Raw genomic sequence first — 24,160 nt, 5'->3', positions numbered from 1 at the left:
ATCCCACCTATGCATGGATGTTTGTGAGTGTCTTCCACCTTCATACATCCAAGTATAAATACACTCTCCCAATATGGATTGGGTCGCCATGGTAGTAGATCCAACCCTCCTGCAATGGGAGAGGATTTCACCCTGTAGTGGGTAGAAAACAGGCTGATCATCATTGTCATAAGTATTATTCAGCAAGATTTCACTTGTTTTCGTCTTTTTTTTATCTCAATAACACCAGTTATTCTTATGTGATACTTCTCTAATTCTTCTGTTAGTTCTAATTTTCTGTTGATGATTCTGCTGACATTGAGGTTGTTCTGGCAGCTGCCTTTTGACTATTCTCTTTGGTTTCCAAAAGCAAGGATCTCATTTAACTGGATTATCTCCATTCCCCTCCCCTTCCCACCAGCTTGCATTAAATTTCATCATGTTATACCATCATATCTATTTGTAGTTTAAGCCAAGAGGGAATACAGTTTGGTCAGCTGTTCCAAATTACTAGTTCATCCTCATTCATTCAGTATCCAGTGGATGCCTACTAACAGGGTACACCACATCAAAGTGAGGATTGAACATTAGGTTAAGTCATAACTGGTTCTCCGCATTCCTTAAACAACATGTGGAGCTCGCCTCCTAGTTATCTAGCTATTAATATAATAGCTGAAATGATCCCTGAAAAAAATTTAAGCACCTTCAAAGCAAGAAGTGAAATTTCTTTTTCTTTTTTCTAATTTGCAGTTCTTCTATTATGATAAGACAGATATTCACATAAAGACCACAAACCTATTGCAAAAATTCCTTATATAATTATTTATACATATTTTTACTGTACACATGACAATGGAATCGATATCTAGTTTGTAATTAGATTTTTTAAAAATATTGTTTCAGTAAGCTGAAACCTTAACTGCTTAACTGAAACCTTAACTAAATTACAACTATCTGCATTAAAACCTATTTTAATATCTCTCTTACCATATCTATCAATGTTAATAGATTAAGCAGAGTAATAAATATAAATTAACTAATTTTTCTAAACAAAATATTAATTTCCACACACAAGAGGTTGCATGACCTTTCACTAGTATCATCCATGTGTTAGGCAAGAGTTAAGAAAAGGAACTTTGAAGAGAAGAATTATAGTTGTTGGGGAAATATTTAAAATGGAGGCAACCAGAATGAAAAGATAAAAAGCAGTTTTCAGTGTGTTTGAAGCGCAAATGTAAAAAGATGTTCAGCAGTCACTGCTTGTTTTAACAGGCTTGGTGTAGTGAAATAAAGGAAGTCAGTGCAGCGAAGGCATTTTCAATGTTCGATGCTAACATAAAACACTAATAAATTAATCATTTATCTCCTTTAACAGCAGAAAGGACTTATGGACCCATAATATCCTGCCCCCAACAAAAAAATGTATTGTGTTCCTTTCTTTCTCTCCAAGTAGATACAAATTAACCATTTTGCAAAGGGAAGAAACACCAAACTACCCCAATTAGATTCAACTATTAAATCAGAAAGAATGCTCATAAATGTGGTCAATTCAGATCCGAGTTTTTTTTATTAATTTCTTCTCCCATGGAGAAACACTTGCATAGCCACTCTCAACTTTATCCTAGCACTGAATTTTTTTTTAAATATATACAACTCCATATACAAAATGTTGAAAGAAAGTATATCAGTCATGCATAGGAAGAAATTTCATGATGACCAAGTGGGATTAGCTTCATGATTCCAAAGCCTTTTTTTTTTTTTGTTTTTTTTGTTTTTACTTAGAGGATTAGCTTTCCATCTTCTGATTTAAACATTATAAGTCAATGCAGTGCTCAAACAATTCTTAATGGTATGAAAACATTCACTCATTGACATTTATGTAAGTGAATTGTACTTTTTGTGCACTTCTTTTGTATAAAAAATGTGGTTACGACTTTTACACGGGACACATTTCATGATGTACAAACTATGCACACAAAATTCTACACTTTTAGAACCTAAAGTTTGCATTCCCAAAAAGTGTGCCAAAAATGTACAAGAAGTATCGCACATGTTATAATTCTTGCCAAAATCATATTCCATTTTTGTTTACGCTAAAGCTTGAAATAGTTGCAAACAAATCAGAAACATCAAATACTAATTTTTAAAAGGGTCAAATCATGATGTGCTATGTCAAAATGGCAAAATATATATATATTTTTTTATCTCTTGCCAAAATCATGGTTATAACTTTTGTCCAAACCTGCTTTAATCTAATTAGCATTCTGAGAATTCTACTGCATTGCTAACAATGAAAAACGCTATTTTCTAACTCTTACATTTTCTTCAATTCTTGCATTAAAAATCTTGGTAATCCTCTTACCATTTCAAGCATGCATCATTCATCAATCGCATCTCTGATTTTTCAACAGAAACTGATCAGAAAGGAACAAACTTCAACTCAACATCAGCAGAGTTCAAGATTGGCACATCAACATCATTAAGATGCCAAGAAATGAAATTAGCAGAAGAATCAACAAGTACAAGATTGACATAATAGGTGTTATCAAAACAGACAAAAACAGGCCATGGAAAAAGAATGAGTAGCTATAGCATTCAACACTAAATACTAAAATAATCTTAAAAGGCAGTGGGCAAGCATCAGAATGGGGAACTGGACAATGCAACTTATTTGTACCTATGATCCCACAGAAGATTATATTAAGGAAGTAGCAATTTTTTTTTTTTTTTAGGCATTAGCAAAGACACCTCACAATGAAAAGGAAATACGTTGGTTCGGTACTTGTAGATGTGGACAGGAGAGCAGGAAATATTACCAGATATATAAAAAAGTTTCAGAAAAATTTGAAAAAGAGTGCAAAACTAATAATAGCAGCAAGTACTTGGTGGATTTCTGTTCAGAACATGGACAAGTCATTAACACTGTGGTCCAATATAAAGATTGCACAAATTCATATTGAGAGAAGATAAGAAATATCTCACACTATGTTATTATTGAAAATAATATCTTCAACATTGTTTCAGGAAACAAGAGTACACAGAGGATTTGAAATAGGAAGTGATCACGTTTCATTTTGAGCAGGAAAAATCTGAATATCATATTGAAAAGAAAAGTGTATGAGAAAGGGTGAAAAAAATTCAAGTTGAGCAGCATTAAATGAGAACTGTAGACTCAAATATACAAACACTATGCAAGACTAAATGAAACAGTCTGAAAACACGAATCAAACTTTGGAGACTCAGTGGCAGACCCTAAAGAAACCATTGATTCAGCCAGAGAGGAATCTGGTGAAGTTTCTGCAAGATAAAAAAATCAGAACTCCATGGTTGACTCAAGAAGTTTAAGAAGCAGTCAAGAAAAAGAGTATTAAAACATTCCTTGTTGAAACATTCAAAGTAAGCCAGCATGTGCTCTGAGAAAATACACAGAAAAGGTTGGGAAGACATTTGTAAGAACACAGAAAATAAATGTAAAGAAAGTGTCAAAATATTACGAGGCTGGTGAAAAAGCCTAAAAATGGGGCACAGAGTAGTATATTAAAAAAAAGAAATTATGGCATGCCAGGTAAAATTATAAACATAATTAAGAAAAATTATGAAAAATATAAAATACAAATCATACACAATAAAGAACCTCCAGAAAAGTTTGAAATTAAAACAGGAGTTAGAAACAGACTGCATTCCCTCCCCAGCAATATTTCTTATTGTTGCAGATGGGTTATGAGAAATGCCATGAAAAGTGAAAAAGGAATTAAGTGGATTTTAACACTACAGCTACATGACCTGGATTTTACAGATATGTTTACTGGCACATACACAACAACATATAAAAGAAAAAAGAAAGGAAAAAAAAACTAAATGAAGTGGCAGCCTTGACTGTCAAATAAAATTAAAACGAAAATAAACAAAAGGAAGACAGTGCTTGATGGTCAACTTTTAGAAAGAGTACAGAATTTTAATTACCTAGGATCAATAATAAGTAAACAGGGAGAAGCAGAGAAAGATATATCTAAGATACAGGCAGCACAGAGAATTTTTAACATGCTAGGGAAAATATGCAGATCAAAGAAAATAGAGGATTAAAAAACAAAATCAAATTATTTAATATACATATTAAATAAGTTCTACTCTATGCATCAGAAACCTGAACAAAAGTAATTTGGAAAAAACTGCAAAACTATGTAAATAAATGTTTAAGAAGAATTCTACAAATGTCCAGAAAAGATATCTAATAAAGAATTATTGCATAAAACTAAACAAAAACCAATAATGTATGACATCAGAGAAAATGGAAATGGACAGGATATGGCCTAAGAAATCCTGAAAAACACAAAGCAAACAAGCATTAAAGTGGAATCTGCAAGGAAAGAGTAGGAGGGGTACAAAAGATGAGCTGAGAGGAATAGAACGAGAACATGGAAAGACTGGAAGGAACTTGACACAGATGAAGAGAGATACACAAAATAGCCAGGTGGAGATCTGTGGCCAAGGCCCTATGCTCCCAATGGAATGAAGAGGAATAAGTAACTAGTTAATAATTCTACACAAATTATAAATCTTTCAAACTACTGGATATTGTTCTCACATTTGGGGTGGCATCTTTAATAAGAACTCCCAAACAACTTAACTTGGTACAGAAGCGAGCAATTAGACTGATAAATAATCTACTTCTCATCAATTTCCTCCCTCTCTTTCATAAAGATTCAGTTTCTGCTGCTTGCTTTTACAGATATTCCATGGTAAAATTTCATCAGCAATTCTCTCACTCAACTAAGTATGTTAAAAAAAAAAAAATTATTCATAATTAACTCAAAAAGGGATATTTTTCCCCTCATTTTTTTTTTCTCTTCTTTCTTTTGGAACAGTCTCCCCTCTTATATATGTTTCATAAAGCATACAATGTACAGGTCTTCAAACCTATCATTAAAAAGTCCAGTCCTCAATTTCTGCCCATAAACAATCTGTATATACTATAAGACAGAGCAATCTCTTGTGAATGGGATTACCACAAAAAAATACAGCACAGAAGACTTCAAGAATTAAAGAAAACATACTTTGCAGGAGGTATTTTATGTCGTTTGGTCAAATCAGATCTAACTTTGTCACCAACATGTTTATAGATGTGCACTAACGTTGTAACAGCCATGTCTCGTACCTATAAATAAAACCAGACATCAATTTTCAACATTATCAAAATAGTAATCAAATATAATAAAAAGTAAAGGGGAACTAAGAACATGGGCATGTGTTAATATATATATATATATATATATATATATATATATATTAAAGATACCAAGCAATTTTATAAGTTAGGTTTTAATCTTTTTTCCCAAGCAAGCAAACAGACAAGTCAGTCAGGTTTGCACCTGCACATAGTACAAGTCTGAGGCAACTTGTGGTAAAGGTGGAGTAAGTTCCAATCACTTTCCTTATTATTTTCCCCTAATACAAAGCACATCCCCTTGCGGAAAATGTATGATGCTATGCATTAAAGGCAAGGGACACTACCCAGACCAGTTTCGACGTCTCATCAATGGGAGCCAGACCTAAAAATGCCAAGGTTGAAGTAATGCAGAGCTTATAAATTTTACCTAAACTAGTTGCCACAAGGTGCTTTTTGACCTTATTAAATAAAAATCTCAGGATGAGAGTAAGATGCAGAAGGTTTTTACCTTGGGTATATAGTATATTAAAGATACCAAGCAATTTTATAAGCTAGGTTTTAATCCTTTTTCCCAAGTAAGCAAATAGACAAGTCAGTCAAGTTTGCACCTGCACGTAGTGCAAGTCTGATGCAACTCATGGTAAAGGTGGAGTAAGCTCCGATTACTTTCCTTAGTATTTTCCCCTAATGCAAAGCACATCCCCTTGCGAAAATGTATGAAGCTATGCATTCAACGCAAGGGCCACTACTCACACCAGTTTCGGCCTTTATTGAGATCTCGTCAGTGGGAGTCAAGACCGCAATAAAGGTTGAAACCGTTCTGGGTAGTGGCCCTTGCCTTTAATGAATAGTACCATACATCTCCGCAAGGGGATGTGCTTTGCATTAAGAGAAAATAGTAAGGAAAGTGATCGGAGCTTACTCCACCTGTACCATGAGTTGCCTCAGACTTGCACTATGTGCAGGTGCAAAATTGACTTACTTGTCTGTTTGCTTACTTGGGAAAAAGGATTAAACCTAGCTTATAAAATTGCTTGGTATGTTTAATATACCATATACCCAAGATAAAAAACCTTCTACATCTTACTCTTATCCTGATATTTTTATTTAATAAGGTCAAAGCACCTTGTGGCAACTTGTTTAAGTAAAATTTATAAGCTCTGCATTACTTCAACCTTGCCATTTTTAGGTCTGGCTCCCACTGACGAGATCTCAATAAAGGTCAAAACCGGTCTGGGTAGTGGCCCTTGCCTTTAAAGCATAGCATCATACATCTCTGCAAGGGGATGTGCTTTGCATTAGGGGAAAATACTAAGGAAAGTGATCGGAGCTTACTCCACCGTTATCACGAGTTGCCTCAGACTTTCACTACGTGCAGGTGCAAACTTGACTTACTTGGGAAAAAGAATTAAAACCTAGTTTATAAAATTGCTTGGTATCTTTAATTTAATATACTATATACCCAAGGTAAAAAACCTTTTATATATATATATATATATATATATATATTTTTTTTTTTTTTTTTTTTTTTTTTTAATGTGCCTCTCACCAATGAACAGTTTTAATAAACCTATAGTACATGTGTACCATGGGCAGGCTAAGAATTTTTTTTTTTTTTTGTATTTTTTTTAAGTTCTTTTTACTTAGTCCCAAAAGCTTACTCTAGAGATCAAACATGGAACTTTATCAAACTACTCAAGTTCCCAATGATCAGAGGGGTGTTCTCACACCAGACAACGAAATTCATCTCCCACTAAAGACAATCAACAAACATCCATGCCAATGGGATTCGAACCCACAACAGCAGACATGCTAACTACTCTGTCAACTAGAAAGGCAAAAACTTATGCATAAAACAAAAATTATGTATATTCAGGCTTTAGTTCTGCTTGTGTTGCTGTGTTGTTTGCATGTATATTACAATTCTTATATCATATCCCTGAAGATGTCTGTGACTGGAAAAGATTGTAGTCAATTACCTGTCTGTTTAATTCCTTCCAAGTAAAATCTTCATTCCATAAAACTTTGATATAAGCTCAACATACAACTGCCAGCAAGGTTGGCCAAGCAATTAGCACCAAAGTACTTCAGCTAGTAGGGCATAGGTGCAAGTACTGCTGCAGGCATGGATGTTTATTAAAATAGCTGGGTGGGAGCTAAATCTCATTGCCTGGCATGATGAAATACAAGAACATACCACCCTTTTTTATTTGCAACTGAAGTGGCAGAAAACTTCACATTTGATCCCTAGCACATATTATATAACCATCAGCCCACCAATGGTACTTAAACAGATTTACAACCTTCCACAGGTATAATATGCATTTAAAAAAATAATAATAACCTACAGTTAAAATTAAATACTTATGAGAAGTCCAAATGATGATCAATGCCTTGTATAGTAACAGAACAGTAGTTCTGCTATAGTACAAGGTAGTGATCATGATTTGAGTTCATTGCTGTGAATCAATTTGGTTGCCATTTTTTTTTTTTTTTTTTTTTTAATGCTAAAGACGTTCTGGAGAAAGTCCATAGATAAAATGGATAGATAATGATAGAATGTAAGACATAGTATTTTTCTGAGGAAACAGAATGGAAAGAGGGTTTTTGCTAATGACAAGCAGTAGAATTGAAACTAAAAAAAGAATACATCAGGAGACAGCAATGCAGAGGAGAATTCATCTGAAGCTTTCTGGTGTCACACCAATAGGATGAAATGTATAATTGGTTGCTGCTATAGGCCAGAGGATATAAGGGAGAATGCAGGTGGCATGCACTCCAAATTAGCATGAGTGCAGGTCAAGTAATTATGAGGATTTCAACTATGGGGATCTAGACTGAAAAGAGGAATGGCACAAGGAGAGAAGGAAATGGAATTTATACAGTTACCAAATGATAGGAGTTACCTGAGACAACATGTAATGAAGGGGATAAGAGTGCTAGATACAGTCATAGCATCAGAACTTAACAGTAATAATATATTGTAAATAATGGCTTCATACATGTTAAAGAAAACTAAATAGATTTTATTACTCCTATATATTTTGCTCAATATGTCATGAGCTTCATTCATGGAGAAGGCAGAATTGGCTACAATATTTAAATTAGAGAACACAAGAATAAGTCATACAGCATGCATATAATATTATGTCTTGGTCCCAGCTGTACAACTAAGAGAATACACTGTTAGAGTACAGAGAAATAGGTATAGATGTATAATTAATTTTAAAAAACATTATAAACAATTAACAGCAATTGCTTTTCAAAACTTAGAAATAGGCATATGATCTGATTAAGATTAGGACAGTGGCATAAGAGTTCAGCACAATTCAAAAAATAGATTATCAAATTTGAATCTAGTGTACGATAGTATCTTGGTTTAGTTCTAACAAATTCTGTGTCTAGTGTCAATGAAATAAGAAGAATGGCCTGAACCTTCAGATTGTAGAAATGTTATATAATCTTGATTCATAGCAGAATCTCCAGTCTGTCCAAAGTAACAAAGATGACAAGAACATGGGAATTTGACACACAGCAGGCAAGGATAAAGGCGATAATGTATCTTTGATAGGGAATAAGAAATATGACAAATTCTGGGCTGGTTTGAAGGTGATATACAGATTATATCTGCAATGAGTCCTTGGGACCTTGAAACCAAAATTCTACACTATAGTTCAAATTTGATTGTCTATCTTTTGAATTGTGTGAAGCCCTACACTACTACCATAATCTTAATCAGACAGACTATATGCCTATCTCTAAGTTCTGGGAAGTGATTGCTGTTAACTATTTATCATCAGCTGCAATCGAGACAGGTGATATTACATGCGAGCTGTATAACTCGTTCTCGAGTTCATAATTGAAATTTTGCAGCCAACTCTTCTGCATTCTGACTGAACGAAGCTGATGACATATTGCGCATAATAAATAAGAATAATAAATTCTATTTGGTTTTCTATTATGTGTGAAGCAGTTATTTAAAACAATACACTGATTGTTTCAGATGGGTTTTAACACCACTGTCCATATTATCAATCTTATTCTTCTCAACATTACATGGTATTATCGTAAACTAACAAGCTTTCATTAATGATTAAGGTGGTAGATGATTTTCATAATGCAGACTGAGAGCACCAAAACTTAATGAAGACCTGATATGGCATGGAAAAAAGCCATGTTGGGTCTTTGGTGCAAGAGTCTTAGGTTAGTCTAATTCATAACACTCCCTCCCCTCTCCTGTGAATGGACAACAGAAAGTAGTATATCTTTCTTACAATGTTTATATGGTGATCAGCATTCATTTTGATAAATTATAGAGACTACAGCGATGTTAAGAATAATATTTAAATGTCCCAATATTTTGACCTTCGTATTAAGAACATTATTCATTAGAGGTCAGGCCATGAATATCGTGGCCTGAGATCTAGTGAAAACACTAGATCAAATCTATATCCTATAATATATAATGTAAGAGAACAAATTCATATCATCTTTTAATACAGCAATCTTAGCCAAATCAATAATTTAACATCAGTTTTGTTATATTAAGGCTAAGCTCCTGGAGTACTATGATTTATAATGAAGTCTTACAACAGAGTATGTGCAATCCATTTAGATTGCAAGAAGGAAATGGAATTTATACATCTACTGAGAGATAACTACTTGAAGCAGAATGTGACAGAAGGAACTCAGGGTATAAGAGTGTTGAATCCAGTTGCAGAATCAGGAGACCTGCCGATAAATAAATTTGCTACATTACCTCCAATTGAGAAAGTAATCACGTGGTCTTGACTTGAGAAGCTATAAAACGGGGAAAGCCCAGTTAAGAAGAGGTACATGAACTACAAAGCAGATGATTATGATACATTTGGAAGCAGTACCATGGCATAAAGATCTGCAAAGGAAGTATGTTCATAGTGCATGGGAGATAGTCAAGGGGCATCTGGAGGAAGCAATATCACACTGCATACCCCAGGTCAGGAAGTGGGAGTTAGACGAGCAAGTAATGTCATTAAGCATGAGCTGCAAACAAAGAAAATATTGTGGAGGGTATATAAAGAGAGAGCTGAGCAACTAACTGAAACAGTACAAGGATCAGGCAAAAAAAGTGACAAGCATGGTAAGGAAAGCAAAATTAGATAAGAGATTAACTTAATAGATAAAGGAAATCCCAAAGAGTTTTTTTTTTTTTTTTTTTTTTTTTTTATGTGGCAAGTAGGAGAAAGAATGACTATAGAAGGATAGCTTTAATGAGTGCAGATTAGTAGAGAGGTAACTAAGACTAATGAAATTGTTGAGCTATTGAGTGATCATTTTGCAAGGGTAGACATCCAAGAGAAGATATTGTTATGACAGAGGTGGCAGAAACTGATGTGAGAATAGATGTTGAAGAATTGGAGGTACTTAGTATCCTGTGGGTACAGCCATGGGATTGGATGGGATATTGTCACACGTTTTACAAGAATGTGCAAGGTGATGCCTTCAACTAGGCTGTTTAATTTAATTCTCAGCTCTGGAAAAGTCCTAAGAGAGTGGAAGGAGGGCAAAATAATTTCACTGCATAAAGAAGGATCTAAGTTTGTAGTAGCAAATTATAGACCAATTAGTATGTGAGGAGTGGTGGCAAAAAGTACTGGAAAAGTTGGTCAAAAAAGAGAATTCAAAAATGGGTGGATAAGAACATCATACTCTATCAGGACAGCATGATTTTATGAAGGATCAGTCATTCCTTAGTAATCAACTAAGGTTCCATAAGAGAATGACAGCTGAGATGGATAAAGAGAATGGCTACATGATACTGCTGCTGGATTTTGCAGATGTCTGACAGGATACCACATGGAACTCTGTTCCATGTGGTAATCATTACGGGCAAAGCATAATGGAAAACTTTAATGTGCAAAAGCCTAAAGTTATGTATTTCAGGATACAAAAACATTGGTGTCCAAAAGCTAAGGATAAACTACATTTTTGCCTGTATATGAAAACATTTTCATGACTACAACCAAATGTGGACATAAAATTATTGCCAGCATACTAATAAATTATATTACACAAAATATGTATTATAAATTTCATTCAAATTAAATTACAATACATTTTTGGCAAAAGTTACAAATTTCATAAGGAAATAGTTAAGGAATTAATGTACAGTGCTCACAAAAAACTATGTGGAGAGACATTTTAGTATAGTATATATCCACCCTGAATTGCAATGCTGCTCTCACAACGTTATACCATGTTTTTTCATGTAAACTGGCCTACTCCTCCTTCTTCAGAGCAAGGATAAAGTCTTGTTTGTTTTCTGTATGATGTGGTGTTGCATTGTCGTCCATAAAAATGAATTCTTCTATGAATTCGCTTATGGCACCATGGAACAATCGAACATGGAATTGAAGAACTTCATTGCAATATCATTTGCCAATCATAGTCCTTTTTTCAAGTACTTGTGGCATTCATTAAGCATAATGCCTCCCCACACCATGAAACCAGAACCACTGTATATATCCCTTTTAAGAACATTCTTGCAATGGTAAGTAGTATCACTTTCATGCCAGATCAAGTGTTATCTAGAATCAGAGGAAAGACTAAAATGTCTCATCTGTAAAGAGAAGAGTACATTAGTCCATTGATGTTTTGTCCAATTTTTATGGATAGAACACCAATGAAAATTGCTCTGCATGAGCTGTGGATAAAGGGAAGCACACTTTGGGCATATAGGCCTACTTGACAGCTGTCTTGCCACAGCTTGTCAAGATATTTCTGTATCTGTGTTTGAATGGAGCCGACTTGCAAACTGACCTGTCATAGTGTCGATTATGCTTTGCTGTTATAACCAAAAATCTGTCTTCATGCTCAGTGGTAAACCGAGGGTGACCTCTTAGCAAATGTCTGGAATACATTCTATTGGTTCGAAATGCTGCATAGAGCCCGGATATGCTATGTGAGATTCCAAACTCTGGCAATATCAGTAATTCTGCAGCCTTCTTCAAGTGCAGTCCAATAATTCTTCCTCCACATGAAATCATTCAGATGATGTCTTTGAAGCATTACAAGACATCCAAGTTTGAAACTTTTTTCCTTCACAAAAAGAGAGCCTTCTCCAAACACAATTCGCTTATTGCAGCCTTTTACCTTTTATCCTGTTAGGTGCTACTACACGAGCCCTTTGTGCACAATTCAAAAATCTGAATGTGTGTGTACCCACTTTCTACTCAAAATCATCAGTTATGTAAATTTGCACAAGCTGACTCGTCGGAATTTGTAGCTGTAATCTTCAGAAATAGCGTTCATCCTTAGGTTTTTGGAAACCAGTGTATTACAAGTTGTGCACCACATTGAGGGAACTGTACTTAAGGAAATTGATGAAGCCAGGGTTCTGGTGGTGGTAGTAGACAGAATTGAAGTTTAGAAGTAGCCACATTACTTCTAAACTAAGTAGTGTGGCTATTGCTAAAGTAGCCACAATAGCTCACAGACAGTACCATCGACAGGGTGTAGCACAGCATGGCTTAATAAGGGTGCTCGTTCAGCCATATTGCGGTAGGTGCCATCGCTAAGATAATAATTCCTGTTAGTATAGCTGAAAGAAGTTTTTTCAAGCTTAAACTGATTAAAAATCATATGTGAACAGCAGTGACCCAATAAAGATTGGGTGGTATAGCAACTATGTCGATAGAGGCAGACATAGCTTATAATTTAAATTTAGAAGAGCTTAAAAACAGTTTTATTGTGCGATATCCCTGTAGAGCATACATTTAATTAACGTTATTATGTAATCGTTTTGCATTAATATTTCTCTTGTAATAAGAAGAAAATAGCAATTAGAGATTTTCTTTTTGTCTTATAATCCATCAGGGGCAATATTTAATTGTTTGCCTCAGGGCACGATCTAATCTGGAAACGTCCCTGCTCACAGGATTAATTGGTTATTTAAGAATACACTAACAAGTAGATATAAAGAAGTTATTAATCCTCTTTATAAAGCATTGATATAACCACATCTGAATTACTGTGCACAGATCAAGTCAATTGGGTTTCTTGGGGGATGAGAAAATGAAAGAAAGGATCCAGAGGGAAGCGATCAAGATGGTGAGTGGTCTATGGAATGCTCTCTATGAGGAGAGATTCAGGGTTTGCAGATTGCAAAAGTGCGTTAATAATAAAAAAAGAGGGATATAGTAGAAACGATTAAGTTAACAGATTTTATAGGACTGATGCAGGGGAAACGTTTCATCCACCCACTTGGCTAGTGGGTGGCAGAACACAAAGTCATACATGGAAGTTTGGTGAGAGTGTAGTTAGCATGAGTGTCAGGACTAAATTTTTTGCTTGGAAAGTGGTGAATGAGTGGAATGGGTTGGCTGAATCAGTTGTGAGTGACTTGTCTGTAAATGGTTTCAAGGAGAAGTATGATAGATAATGTATTGATAGCTTGTGTCTCCCACAATGAGTCTAAAGACTCAATGGAGGTGCCTGTACAATAATAGTAATATTCTTAGGAGTTTTAGATGGCTAAATGATAACTTTTCTTGGCTAGATGATAATCCCAGTTATCATCTAGCCCAGTAGTTCCCAAACTAGGCAGTACTGCCCCCTTGGGGGGGGGGGGGCGCTAGAACGATCCAGGTGAGCGGTAGTGGCCTCATGAACAAAAGGAGGCACTGAATTGAAATAAGGGGGCAGTAAAAGCATAATGGACAAAAATTAGGTGCTGAAAAAAAATTTATCAACACTGTTGTATAACATAAGTAAAGGGCGTAATGGTTTTATTTTCCAAGGAAATGTACAAAATGCAAGTTACAGCCAATCGCCATTGAAGTATGATGACAGGGCTCAACAAGCAAAGCATTGAGGGCCGTGCACTTTCAAGTGATCGGGATTTTACAAGTTCAGTACGCATCAGCAGGAATATGTGCATGTTATGACTTGTTTGCTGTATAATACCATAAATACGCCCCGAGACGTATAAAATCAGTTTTAGATTGTTTCTGAATTGTGTGACAAGCACTTTAATGTAGTGCATAAAAATTTTAGTGCATATTCGATACCTAGTTGGCACGTTACTTACACGGATTACATACAAAGCAAATTATTGTTGTTCCAATAAAACAGTAGGTTTCAAATGAATATTTTTATACCTTTCTGGTAAAAATAATTTGGTTTAGGTATGTAAAATATTGCATTCTAGCAATTTTGTAAATTTAACTTTTTTTTTTTCCACAGATAATATCATGGCTGAATCCAAGAAGAAATATAGACAACATAATATCGAATATGTGAAATATGGCTTTATTCAGTCGCCTACAAACAGAACATTACCAATGTGCCTGATTTGCCAAAAAGTTTTTTCAAATGAATCTATGAAGCCTTCAAAGACTGGAAGAACATTTGACAAAAGTTCATGCTGATAAAAAAAGATATGGATTTATTGCATTTTCATGTACTTAAAGAAATATTTTTGAAACAACCAACATTGGCGGATATGTTTTCAGCAGCATCCAAACTAGATGGATTGCATGCCTCTTACAACATTTCCTTACTGATTGCTAAATTAGGAAAACCACAATGTTGGTGAAAAACCAATCCTACCAGCTTTTAGTGAGGTCATATGCACTGTACTATACAAGCCAGTCTCAGATAGTAACAAAAAAATTCCTTTGAGCAATAATACAGCAATAAAGATTGATGAAATGGTCCAGGATGTTGAAGACTCATTATGCATGTAAAAACAACCCAGCTCTCTATACAATTTAATGAGTCTACTTTACCAGGAAATGAAGCCTTACTTTTAGCATATGTACAATACACAGAAGAAAAAATTTGCCAAGAATTATTTGCTAACTGACACACTAAAGGAGAATCAATATTTCATGCATTAGAAGAGTTTTATAAAGAAATTCCTCTGAATAATATCTTGTCAATTGCTACCAATGGTGCTCCAGCAATGGTAGAGCGCTATCACGGTTTTATTATATATTTCAAATGTATTCACTGTACACTGTGTGATTCATTATCAACATTTAGTTGCCAAATACCTGATTTAACCCAGCATTAGTAAGGTGGGGTGTCACAGACCCCAAAGATATAGAAAGAAATAACTGTGACACCCAACCTTACTAATGCCAGGTTAAGAATGCTGCAAACAAATTTAGAGCCAAATATCAATAAATTGGTAGCAGCACACCAGGTTTATCCTTCTCATTAGAATTAGTTTTAATATTACTGATCATTATTTACTATTTTATGTGCAATTTTACATATGTGTAATGTATGTTTGTTTTCTTAATTTTAATAGTGTTATTAAATTTTCAGCTCCACCTCATCCTATGTTTATATTTCAATTTTTGAATTTCAGTTCAAAGTGTCTTATTTACAAACTTCAAAAATCTCTACTAGATGCATAATAAAATGCAAATTTGTTTCCGTCTATCTGTTTGTTCGCTTAAAACTCGAGAACTGCTGATCTGATTTTCATACGATTTTTTTTATATGTTATATGTATCAGGTAAAGCTGGTCAGGTCTTAGAAAGTAATTTCATGGAGGTGGAGGATAAATTTTTTTTTTTTTTTTTTTTTTTTTTTTTTTTTTTTTTTTTTTTGGTAAAGGGGATGGTAAGCCAAATAAGTTTGAGAACCACTGATCTAGCCAAACTAGTGTCAACACTCAGTCAATTTTGACGTATCTGCCCTTTTCACAAATGTCTGAATCAATGACAATTCTTTTACAGGACAGATTCCCACTTGATATTACAGCACTCCTTGTCCACATACAACATTCTGGTTATTTTGAATGGCAAAATACTTTTTGCCTGCAAAAAGAAGGCACAGACATGGGCTCATCGTTATCTCCTACCCCAATTGCTAACTTTTATATGGCAGCTTTTGAGCAAACTGCTCTAGGTTTCTTTACTTTAAACTAGATGTTTGGCTTAGGTATATTGATATTTTCCTTACCTGGCAACATGACTGCCAGACATTAGACATCTTCCTCAGCCACCAGAACAAACAACACTAACATACAATTGAAACTGAAAGACAGAACATCCATTTCTAGATACACTTGCACACACGTCTTCCTTCTTGCAATCTTTTCTTCACTGTTTATCCTAAGCCTACATGCTAGCCAATATATACACAAACTCACCACCACAATAAAAAGAGACAAAACAACTTTCCCATGACTAGTGAAAGTAACCTGCGACATGCTGGCAAATGCATTAGTATTAACAGTGGCTGTGAACAACCTCAGTCACTTCTCCTCAATCACGTATATGAGCCAGGCCTGACCTTACCTTTACCCTAGCAAAAAGAAGGCCAACAACTGGAAGAAAAATTACAACTTTGTAGTTTTCTGCGTCAACTACAGAAGAGGAATTCTAGTGAGAAATCAAGCAGTGTTAACAACTAACTTGAAAACCAAAGTACAAATACTGCATGTGAAATTTGTATGACCCACTCAATCAACAAACCCCACAGAGACTTCAGATCCATTTTAGAAATAAATGTAGTCTCTGCTCCAACTTCAGTGTCCACTTCCACCTCCAATCTGCAAAATCTGACCAGCTTTTTTTCAGACAGGAACCCAAATTTCAGCCTCTCTAAGCACTACTCTTCTCATTTCCTCCAAAAACACCCTTTTCGAATCCTTTTGGCTCAAGGGTGACATTTGTGAATATGTTCACTCTGACACAGCATACCAGAGAGCATTCAACTTAGAATCCCCCAATCATAATCTACTTTACTTAAAAATCTCTCTGCTCCACTCTTTCAAATTCATATGCTGTCTATATTGGTCTTCAAATGCCATCAACCACCCTGATATCCTTCAGTCCAACTTTCCTAGCAGTGAGATTATCCTCCTGGTTGATTTTAATGTTCACAGTATCTTCTCCAATTGCATAGATCAGGCCACTATTGCTGAGACAAATGACCTTATGCAAATTGTTCCCATGTCCATCAGAATACCAGATAACCCAAACACTCTGGACCTTTTTCTCACTAGTGATCCCTCCAACTATACTGTGAAGGTTTTATCTCTTTTAGGTAATTCAGATCACAACCATTGTGTTTATCTCTTCTCCCAAAGGGCACCCACACAGCCATACTATTCTCAACAAAGAGTCATTTGGCATTACAGGAATGCCAAGAGGGTTGACCAATGAACCATTGGTCAAAATTGACCAATGATTGGATTATTGCTTTCAGTCTTCCAACCCAACTGACCATATCACTGAAGTAATCCTCTTCAGAATGGAAGCACATATTCCTTATGCCATGCTAAATTCCCATCCCCTAAGTAAGCCTTGGTTCTTCAAAAGATGCACCTAGATTATACACAAATGAGGAACCAAGCATACAGCAACTGGCTATCAGAAATTCCACCTTTACTCAATGCTTACAACAAAGTCTAAAAATCACTGCAAGAAAATTATCAATATATCAAAAACCAATTTGCAAAGAGCAGGAAACCGTCCAAATGGCAGCCATGCATTTTGGCCACAGCTTTTGCCCAACACTACTCCCACTGCTACCGCACCCAGATGGGTGTATTGCATCATCTCCCACAAAAAAAAGCCAATCTTCTGACACAGTTTTTCTCAAATGTCTGCATCGGTGATTATTGGTAAATGTCCCCCCAAACCACTCCAAACACACAACACTCAAATCCTCCTCTGACCTTTCACCACGAAGTGATTAGAAAAATCACTATCCAAATTAGATACCAATAGTCACTGGCGGCATTACTCCAATTATGCTGAAGACTTGTGCACCAGAGTTGACTTTTATTCTATATTGCCTGTTTATGCTCTCTTACTTAACAGACGTCTACCCTGCACCCTGGAAATTAACCCATGTCTAACCTTTTCACAGGAAGGGTGGCAGATTCTTGCCAACAAACCACTGCCCAAACTCACCTCCATCCTCTCTACAGTAACAGAGAGAGAGAACAACCAACTTCCATGCTATCACCCTGTTGAATAGTATTGGATTCTGCCAATACTATTCAACAGGGGATCTGCTCACTGTCACATGCCTCTGAAAGTGTGCTTTGCATTATGGGATAGTGGGTCAACTGATGCAAAGTCAACAAGAAGAGGTGTAGTTTATATATATAAAATGAGTCTAATCATGAAGATTCTTCATGTGCAAACTCTTTGCTTATGACTGGGGTGAAGTATTAAAACAAGAATTTAATTTCATGTCTAACATAATTTACTTTGCAACTAATTTGGAAAACGTTTTACAGACTGATACCTATTGATAAAAATCAAAAAAGTATTTTTTGTGGTCACTGTTATTTAAGTTCCCACTAATTTATGTTAATGAATCACAAAAACATTTTCTGAATACTGGTATTATTATTATTATTATGAGAGAGAAAATCGGCTATTAAACCTACTGGTAAATAATTTGGAAAACGTTTTACAGACTGATACCTATTGATAAAAATCAAAAAAGTATTTTTTGTGGTCACTGTTATTTAAGTTCCCACTAATTTATGTTAATGAATCACAAAAACATTTTCTGAATACTGGTATTATTATTATTATGAGAGAAAAAATCGGCTATTAAACCTACTGGTAAACCATTATCAACAGCGCTACACACTATGCAATGCAAACTTCAATCATTTAAGTTGTCAAAACTGGATGTCATACTAGATGGGTTTTCTGTACTTCTACTGAATACAATACAACTTTTGAGAATGTTTATAGTTTAATGCACCCTTTTAGTTTTAATTTTAAAGAAAATGAAAAATGGCCCTGATTGATCTGAGCATAGACAGATTACAATTTTCAGTTTCAATTCAAGTTTTAACTTTCATTTCAGCAAAACATGAAACACGAATAGCAAATCTCTGAGAATAGACTGATTAAATTTTTAAATTGGTTCCTATTAAAAAAAAAAAAAAAAAAAAAACCATTGTATCGAATCATGCAAGCTTCCTGTGAGTCATACAGAACTTTTGAGGAATGTTACAAATTTAGCAGAATTTATACTACTTGAGAATCAGTTGAATGAATTTCAGGGAACAGATGTAGAAATTTAAAAAGCATGTAAAACTACAGATATATATATATATCTATAAATACTTATAGTTTACACAAGTAAAGAAAACTACTCTTGATGTAGTTATAGATATTTCTCCCTGATGATATCCATGTTATATTAGATGAAATATGTCTCAGGTTTTGAATAAAATTCTATATTTTGTCTATATGTGTAAGCCATACAGGAAAAAGGAAGAGTGGTTAGATGAAAAAAGTAAAGATACAACAGCAAAGGCAGAAAGGAATGATATAAAAAGGTATTTATAAAAACATTAATATGACAGGAAGGAGAAAGCTGTCAAGGACTGGAGTAGTCAAGAATGAAAGATGAAATTCTGATAGAAAAAGAGAAGATGTTGAGTTTATTTTTGACTTGGTTAGACTATAAAAAGTTTAGTTTAGTCCTTTATCCAAGTGTGAGCAAACAAAGTTTACACCTGAAAGTATCTTCAAAACTGAGCTAAGGTGGTGCAACACCAAGGCAACTCGTGGCAAAGGTGGAGAAAGCTATCATCACTCCTATCTCAGTATCTTCCATAATGCAAAGCACATCTATAGGTGGGGAATGACCTCTCATTGCTTCTATCTTTGTGTCTCCACTACTGGGCCTGGCTCCCATTGATGAGACCTCAATAAAGGTCAAAACCAGTCTGGGAAGTGGTCCTTGCCTTAATGCATAGAATTACACATATCCACAAGGAGATGTGCTTTGTATTATGGGAGATACCGAGATAGGAGTGATGATAGCTTTCTCCACCTTTGCCACGAGTTGCACCGCCTTAGCTCAGTCCTGAAGATACTTACAGGTGCAAACTTTGTTTGCTCACACTTGGATAAAGGATTAAACTAAACTTATTATAGTATAACCAAGTGAAAAATTAACTCAACATCTTTCTCTGAATCCGGAGTAATTTAATAATAAGGTTGTACACCTTTTGGCAACTCCTATAGGTGGGGGATGACCTCTCATTGCTTCTACCTTGGTGTGTCCACTACTGGGCCTGGCTCCCACTGACGAGACCTCAATAAAGGTCAAAACTGGTCTGGGTAGTGGTCCTTCCCTTAATGCATAGCATTACACATATCCACAAGGAGATGTGCTTTGCATTATGGGAGATACTGAGATAGGAGTGATGATAGCTTTCTCCACCTTTGCCACGAGTTGCACCACCTCAGCTCAGTCCTGAAGATACTTTCACGTTCAAACTTTGTTTGCTCACACTTGGATAAAGGATTAAACTAAACTTATTAAAAAGAGAAGATATTACAGAGATGGGAAGAATATGTAAGTAAACTTTATGAAGACAGAGGAAGAGGAGAAAATCAAATGAAAGAGCATAGTGGGCAGAGGCTATACATCATGAGGAAGGAATTGAATCTAGAAATTCAAAAGATGAAAGAAGGAAAATCCCCTGGAATTTGTAAGGAATATAGGTGAAAAAGGTATGGAAGTGTTATGGCAAATTATTAACAGAATTTATGAGGGACAAGAATTACCAGAGGAGTTTAGAAGATCAATTTTTATCCCCATTCCAAAAAAGACTGGAGTTTTAGACCATAACAATTTTAGAACGATGTCTTATAACTCGCACAGCAAAAATTTTGGCACAAATAATTTAGAGAAAATTAAGAATAAAATAGAAAAAGAAATGAATGAGGAACAGTTTGGATTCCAAACCAACAGAGGAACTAGAGAGGCTATAACTTGTCTAAGAATTACTGGGGAGAAAATACTAAACCATGGTGGAAAGTTATTTTGGGGATTTCTAGATTTTGAAAAGACATTTGATACAGTGAAACATAAAAGGCTTTTTGACATTCTAGAAAATATTGATATCGACTCTTATGACTTGGAAATTTTAAAGAGATTATATTGGTCACAAACAGCGTCAGTATGTGTAAATGGAGAGGAAACAGGAGAATTCCTGGTGGAGAGAGGAGTTAGACAAGGATGCAAGTTATCACCATTATTGTTTAACCTTTATAGTGAACAGATGGTGGAAAGTTATAGTGGACAGATAGTGCAAGTTATCACCATTATTGTTTAACCTTTATAGTGAACAGATGGTGGAAAGTTATAGTGGACAGATGGTGCAAGTTATCACCATTATTGTTTAACCTTTATAGTGAACAGATGCTTAGAAAGGCACTTGAGGATGTAGGAATAAAAATAAATGGAAGAATCATTAATAACGTAAGATATGTGGATGATGTAGTGGTGATGGCAGATAGTGAAAATGGATTACAAATTGTTCAAAGAATAGAAATCTCTTGTAAAAAGTACGGACAAAGAATTAACACAAAGAAGACCCAAGATAATGATAATGGACAGAAAAATAAGAGATAATGTAAAGATAAGATGTGGAAGAAAGATTTTAGAAGTGGAAAGATTTCAATATTTAGGTAGCTGGATCTCAGAGAAAGGAACTTCAGAGTTGGATTAAAAATAGAATAGGCAAAGCTAAATTGACATTTATGGAAATGAAGAGAACTTTAATAAACAAGAATATTAAAATAGGTGTTAGAATAGGAATAGTTAAAGCAACAGTTTGGAGTATTGCAAGTTATGGAAGTGAGTCATGCACACTCAGAAAAAGAGATATGGAAAGAATTAATGCATTGAAAATGTGGTGTAATAGAAAGATGGAAAAGATTAGCTATACAGAGAGAATATCAAATCAAGAAGTTTTAAGAAGAGTTGGGATGGAAAGAACACTGCTCAAGAATATTATGCAACGAAAGACCAGATTTTCAGGACATCTTCTGAGAGGTTCTTCAGGACACCTGACAAGAACTATATTACAAAGGAAAGTTGAGGGGAAGAGAAGACGTGGAAGACCAACTAGAGAGTGGTTCAATGACATCGTGGAATGTACTGGTTTAAGAATGACGGAGGCAACAGACAGAGAGAAATGGAGAACAGCCACTCATCTGCTGCAACCCTCTTGCTAGAAGATGCTACCGGATGACGACAACGACAAAAGCCATATAAGTACAGTCATTCCCTCGACTTACGTTGGGGTTCCGTTCCATCCGGCTGGATGTAAGTCGATACATTAAATGAACAGAATTAATTATAGGGGTTAGGGAATTAACCGTAATAAGTATACTATCATTTTAATTTTTAAACCTTATAAAACTGTACTGTGCATTACTGACACTATAAAATAGGAGAATAATCACCCAAATCTTCCTCCACAATCACATCTCATTACCTTCCCTATGTGAAGGAGCTGCAGGGCTGCAGCTCTTCTGGTGTAACCTTTTGTTTTTTTAATGAAAATATCCGATGTGCTTTGCTTATTCCCCTTCTTCTTTTCACCATATATTTGTTTACAGCAAACAAAAGCATCACGTTCTTTCCTTTCTACGAATAAGTAGCATTCAACATTGAGGTCCATGTCTTCAGCCATTTTGAAAACATCAACTTCAGAGAACATTTTACTGCGAGACCCTTCACTGTGAATTGTTTAACTACCTCTGCTTGTTTCTCTTTTCTCTGTTTCTTTTCTCATTCTTCCTCTTCTGCAACACGTTGTTCCTCCAGTTCAACCAATTCTTCATTGGTCAACTCTTCACAGGCACTTTCTATGAGTTGAACTATGTCGCCATCATTCACTTCGAGATTCAGATTGTTTGCTAGGCCCACTATTTCTTCACTCAATTTACAAAGGTCTTCATTTTTTTCAAAACTTCCAAAATCATGCACAAACCTTTTTAATGTCTTTTTCCATATGCCACTCATACACTGAGAGGTCACTTCTTCCCAGGCAACAGCAATATTTTTAATAGCATGATAAATATTGAATGTTTTGCAGAATTACATGACAGTCTGATCATTTCCTTCAATGGCAGAAATGGCTTGTGAAAAAGTGTTCTGTAGACAATAAGCCTTGAACACACATGCCCTTGATCTTGGGGTGAAGATCACCAATGTAAAGTGAATGACCTGGGGCATTATCTAGAATTAATAAAATTTTAAATTCTACATTTTCTTTCACACAATAGCTTTCCATTTTGCTCACATAACAGTTGATTAAGGCATCCTCCAACAATCTTCCTCCACGACTTCTTATTGCTCACTTGAATTCACTGGAAGAGTATGCTTCGTAATGTTTATGAAGGCTCATGAATTCTCACTGTGCCATATCACAAATGGTTTCGGTTTATATCCAGCCACATTACTCCCTGACAGGAGTAATGTGGCTGGATATAAACCGAAACCATTTGTTTCATAATCATGGCTGCCTCGATTAGAAAAGTTTCAATCAGGCTTTGTTCCATTTGCCACCTTTAATACCAACTTTATTATGTATTACTGCTTCCAATTAGGAAAAGTGACCATGCAGTCTTGTTCTGGGAAGTTACCAAATGTGGAATTCTCTGTCAAGAAAGGATTTATGAACTACTGGACTATAAAGCAGGCAATTATGACAGACTTAAGAAATATCTTAGAACAGTGCCATGGCTTGAAAAACTTACAAGGAAAGAATGGCAGTAGTGCATAAGATGTAGTCAGAGATTGTTTGAGAGCAGAATCAGGCCTGCACACCCAAGGAGAAGTGGATGAGCAAATATACAAAGCAAAAGCTGCAAAAAAAAAAAAAAACTGAGAGAATATAAAGATAAAAAAGTGATGAGCATACTCATGAGCAGTTCAAAGTGCAAGCAAGAAGGGCAACTAGTATGGCAAGAAAGGCCAAATCAGATTATGAGAGAAAATTAGCTAAGCAGGCCAAAGCAGCAACAGTTTTTTTTTTTATTATGTAGGAAGTAAAATGAAAATGGCCAGATGTCCTTAATCAATGCTGATAGCAAGAAGCTGACAGAGGCAAAAAAAAAAAATAAATAAATTTTGAGTTGCTGAGTGATCGTTTTGCAAAGGTGTATCATCCTGATGGAGATTTTGCAGTTGCTGATGTGGGAGATGCATATCAGCATTGAGGTAGATGAACATGAGGTG

At 35.3% G+C, this 24,160-nt stretch overlaps 1 protein-coding gene across 7 annotated transcripts in view; it reads right to left on the bottom strand.

The window, feature by feature from the left end:
• The window catches only part of chb (CLIP-associating protein), a 723,643-nt gene that overhangs the window by 592,000 nt on the left and 107,483 nt on the right, over positions 1-24,160 (bottom strand). For all 7 annotated transcript variants that reach the window (XM_090405359.1, XM_090405362.1, XM_090405366.1 and 4 more), the window contains exon 8: positions 5,034-5,134. In XM_090405359.1, coding sequence (XP_090261485.1) covers positions 5,034-5,134 — 101 coding nt within the window. The remainder of the gene's footprint in view (positions 1-5,033; positions 5,135-24,160) is intronic.

Source organism: Typopeltis vanoorti, chromosome 15, assembly GCF_054136105.1.
Source record: "Typopeltis vanoorti isolate ZY-2024b chromosome 15, IOZ_Tvanoo_1.0, whole genome shotgun sequence".
NCBI classification, from domain to species: Eukaryota; Metazoa; Arthropoda; class Arachnida; order Uropygi; family Thelyphonidae; genus Typopeltis; species Typopeltis vanoorti.
Note: the sequence above shows the minus strand (reverse complement) of the source record. Positions and strands in the feature narration are given on the sequence as shown.